We start from the raw sequence: 3,852 nt of genomic DNA, 5'->3' as shown, positions 1-3,852 counted from the left end.
AAAAAAAAAAAAAAAAAAAAAGACAGAGAGTCAGAAATGAGCTCATTTGATGCCTTTCTCTCTCACTTCTTAAAAGCAGCAAGAGGCCGGGCGCGGTGGCTCAAGCCTGTAATCCCAGCACTTTGGGAGGCCGAGACGGGCGGAACACGAGGTCAGGAGATCGAGACCATCCTGGCTAACATGGTGAAACCCTGTCTCTACTAAAATACAAAAAACTAGCCGGGTGACGTGGCGGGCACCTGTAGTCCCAGCTACTTGGGAGGCTGAGGCAGGAGAATGGCGTGAACCCGGGAGGCGGAGCTTGCAGTGAGCTGAGATCCGGCCACTGCACTCCAGCCTGGGCGGCAGAGCAAAACTCCGTCTCAAAAAAAAAAAAAACAGCAGCAAGAGCCAGCCAGGCGTGGTGGCGCATGCCTATATAATCCCAGCACTTTGGGAGGCTGAGGCGGGAGGATCGCTTGAACCCAGGAGTTAGAGACCAGTCTGGGCAACATAACGAGGCCCTGTCTCTACAAATTAAAAAAAAATTAACTGGGTATGGTGGTGCACACCTGTGATCCCAGTAACTTGGGAGGCAGTTGAGGCTGCATGAGGCACGGTCATGCCACTGCATTACAGTTTTACAACTTGGGTAACAGAATGAGACCCTGTCTCAAAAAAAACAGGCAGCAAGAGCCTGCCTTGGGATTCCTCCAGGACTTTGGGTCTAAAACATGAGTGCTCTTTGGAAATCCTAGTGAAATGGCACTCAGAAACCTTTCTTGCTCTAGGACTAGAAATCTGGGGTTTATTACAAAAGTAATTCAAATTAATGGAATCATAGCAACTGTCCACCTTCGTCTCCCTGGGAATTTGCTGTATGTAGAGTTAACAGTGTTTAGTTATTGGAATTTTTATCACAATAGACTTAACACTTCTTAGCTTTGAAATCTTATTGAATCTGAGACTGGAGATTTCAAATATTATCATATTCCAAATGAATATGTTTCAGACCAAAATACAGGTGAAAATGGAAAAGCTGTCTTCAACTACCAAGGGAATTTGTGAACTAGAAAATTACCATTATGGGGAGGAGAGTAAACGACCCCCTCTGTTCCACACTTGGCCTACAACCCATTTCTGTAAGTAGTTCCTTCTCAGTTAACTTTCAGGAGGGTAAGGGTTATTAAGGGCATTTAGTATCGTTTACATCTGGTACTTTAAGAAGCTGACAAGGCTTTGAAATTCAATGCAAAAGTATCTATTGGGAGGAAAAGAGACAGAGGCATCTTAAAATAAACATTTCTTCTTGGCTTTAATTACCTGGTTATCAGCAGAGTATATTAAACATAATTAGAGACCCGTGAAGCAAGCTGCTGTTATTAGGCCTCTAAAACCAGTGGGGCAGAGTGAATTCCACCTCCTCTGTGGAAGCAGAAATCTCTCATTTTGGGTGGGGGGAAGGGGAGAAAAGGGGTTTTTTTGGTTTGTTGAGGTTTTTCTTTTCCTTTTGTTTTAATTAAAAAACAAATTGAGGTCACTGCAGCCAACCTCATGGAAGATGACTGGGAAAAAACGAAAGCCATGACTTCAATAAACTCTAGCAGGTACTTCTTAAAGGGTTACTTTTAGCTTTATTAGTTCAAGACAAGGCTAAGCTGTTTTATGTTGATCTGAGACTTTTTAAATAAGGCAGGAAAGGGGAAAATTACCTGGTGGAATGTGTTTAGTGATATATTGTCAGTTTGAGGGGAATCTCCTGCTTATAATCACTGTAGGTCACCTAAGGGTCAGGTAGAAAAGGTTATATATACTTTTTTTTTTTTTAAGACAGAGTCTCGCTCTGTCACGCATGCTGGAGTGTAGTGGTGCAGTCTTGGCTCACTACAGCCTCCGCCTCCTAGGCTGAAGCAATTCTCGTGCCTCAGTCTCCCAAGTAGCTGAGATTACAGGCGCAGGCGCGTGCCACCACACCCGGCTAGTTTGTTTTTTTTTTTTTTTTTTTTGGAGACAGAGCCTCGCTCTGTCGCCCAGGCTGGAGTGCAGTGGCACAATCTCAGCTCACCACAAGCTCTGCCTCCTGGGTTCATGCCATTCTCCTGCCTCAGCCTTCTGAGCAGCTGGGACTACAGGCCACCATGTCCGGCTAATTTTTCATGTTTTTAGTAGAGACGGGGTTTCACTGTGTTAGCCAGGATGGTCTTGATCTCCTCACCTCGTGATCCACCCACCTCGGCCTCCCAAAGTGCTGGGATTACAGGCGTGAGCCACCGCGCCTGGCCTAGTTTTTGTATTTTTTAGTGGAGACAGGGTTTTGCCATGTTGGCCAGGCTGGTCTCAAACTCCTGACCTCATGTGACCTGCCCACTTGGGCCTCCCACAGTGCTGGGATTACAGGCGTGCGCCACCGCGCCCGGCCTATATACGCTTTTATTTCACTCTGCTGACCATGTTACCGAATGGTACTAATCTGTATCAGCTAGAGTGGTAAACTCCATCGGGCCCTTCTCCCTCTCAGTGCTGTTGCTAATTCTTGTTTTTAATTAAGAGCTGTTAAAATGATGGCTCTGCCGGCCGGTGGCTCAAGCCGTAATTAAATTACCAGCACTTTGGAGGCCAAGACGGCGGATCACGAGGCAGGAGATCGAGACCATCCTGGGCTAACGACGCGTGAAAACCCCGTCTCTACTAAAAAATACAAAAAAGCTAGCGGCGATGGTGGCGGGCGCCTGTAGTCCAGCTACCTCGGCAGGCTGAGCAGGAGAATGCAATACCCGGGACCGGGAGCGGAAGCTTGCAGTGAGCTGAATCCGGCCACTGACCGCCAGCCCGGCGACAGAGCGTAGATCATCGACCACGCTCCGTCTCAAAAAAAAAAAAAAAAAAAATGTGCTCTTCCCAAGTCAAGTCAAGACTACGTTCTTGAATCACTGCCATTAAGGGACACTCATGTTTCTTTCAGATGAGGTTTCGCACAGGCTCTTAGAGATGTACAGGAAGGAGCTGCTCCTGAAGCGCACGGTGGCCAAGGAGCTTGCACACACCGAGGATCCTGACCTCACCCTGAGCTACTTGTCCATGTGGCTGCACCAGCCCTACGTGGAGAGCGACAGCAGGCTGCATCTGGAGAGCATGCTGCTGGAGACGGGCCACCGACCTCTGTGACGTCCTGAGACGGCTGCAGACGCCGGCTCCTTCCACTTCTCAGCAGGCAGACAGTCTCCTGCCTAGGACCCAGTGCCGCAGGCCTGGATCAGACCTCAGGATCAGACCTTCTTGGGGTCTTCTGGCCAGAGCTTGTCACCAGCCCCGTGGCCTCTCCAGGCATGCCCATGTCCACAGCCCGCGGCCAGCCCCATGTGGTGCCACTCAGCCTCCTCTGCCCCTCCTGGGAACCCGTCACTCATGGGTGCTTCTGAGTAAAATCAATGAGTTTCTGAGCAGAATGAGTGAGTGATCTGGTTTCTATAAATAAGGCGTGCTTTATACATTACGTTTGTGTAGAAAATCCTTGGTTTAATATTTTCACTTTATGCCTATCTGATTGTTGAAGTTTTTATGAGAATATATTAGTTTTTGGGCCAGGTGCAGTGGCTCACGCCTGTAATCCCAGCACTTTGGGAGGCTGAAGTGGGCAGATCACTTGAGGTTAGGAGTTCGAGTCCAGCCTGGCCAACATACTGAAACCCTGTCTCTACTAAAAGTACAAAAATCAACCAGCATGGGGGTACGTGCCTGCAATCCCAGCTACTCGAGAGGCTGAAGCAGGAGAATCGCTTGAATCGGGAGGCAGAGGCTGCTGTGAGCCATTGCACTCCAACCTGGGTGACAGAGTGAGACTTCATCTTAAATAATAAGATCCCATAGAGTTAA

The 3,852-nt window shown here is 48.2% G+C and overlaps 1 protein-coding gene across 4 annotated transcripts in view; it reads left to right on the top strand.

The window, feature by feature from the left end:
- The window catches only part of CINP (cyclin dependent kinase 2 interacting protein), a 17,445-nt gene extending 14,020 nt beyond the window's left edge, over window positions 1–3,425 (top strand). For 3 of the 4 annotated variants that reach the window (XM_017851518.1, XM_017851521.1, XM_017851517.1), the window contains exons 4-5: window positions 992–1,121; window positions 2,942–3,425. In XM_017851518.1, the coding sequence (XP_017707007.1) occupies window positions 992–1,121; window positions 2,942–3,144 (333 nt within the window). In that variant the 3' untranslated portion in view covers window positions 3,145–3,425. The remainder of the gene's footprint in view (window positions 1–991; window positions 1,122–2,941) is intronic. The other variant, XM_017851519.1, reaches the window with a different exon arrangement.
- Window positions 3,426–3,852: the final 427 nt, after the last annotated feature.

The sequence above is a fragment of the Rhinopithecus bieti genome, unplaced genomic scaffold, assembly GCF_001698545.2.
Source record: "Rhinopithecus bieti isolate Rb0 unplaced genomic scaffold, ASM169854v2 scaffold_34310, whole genome shotgun sequence".
In the NCBI taxonomy this organism is placed as follows: Eukaryota; Metazoa; Chordata; class Mammalia; order Primates; family Cercopithecidae; genus Rhinopithecus; species Rhinopithecus bieti.
Note: the sequence above shows the minus strand (reverse complement) of the source record. Positions and strands in the feature narration are given on the sequence as shown.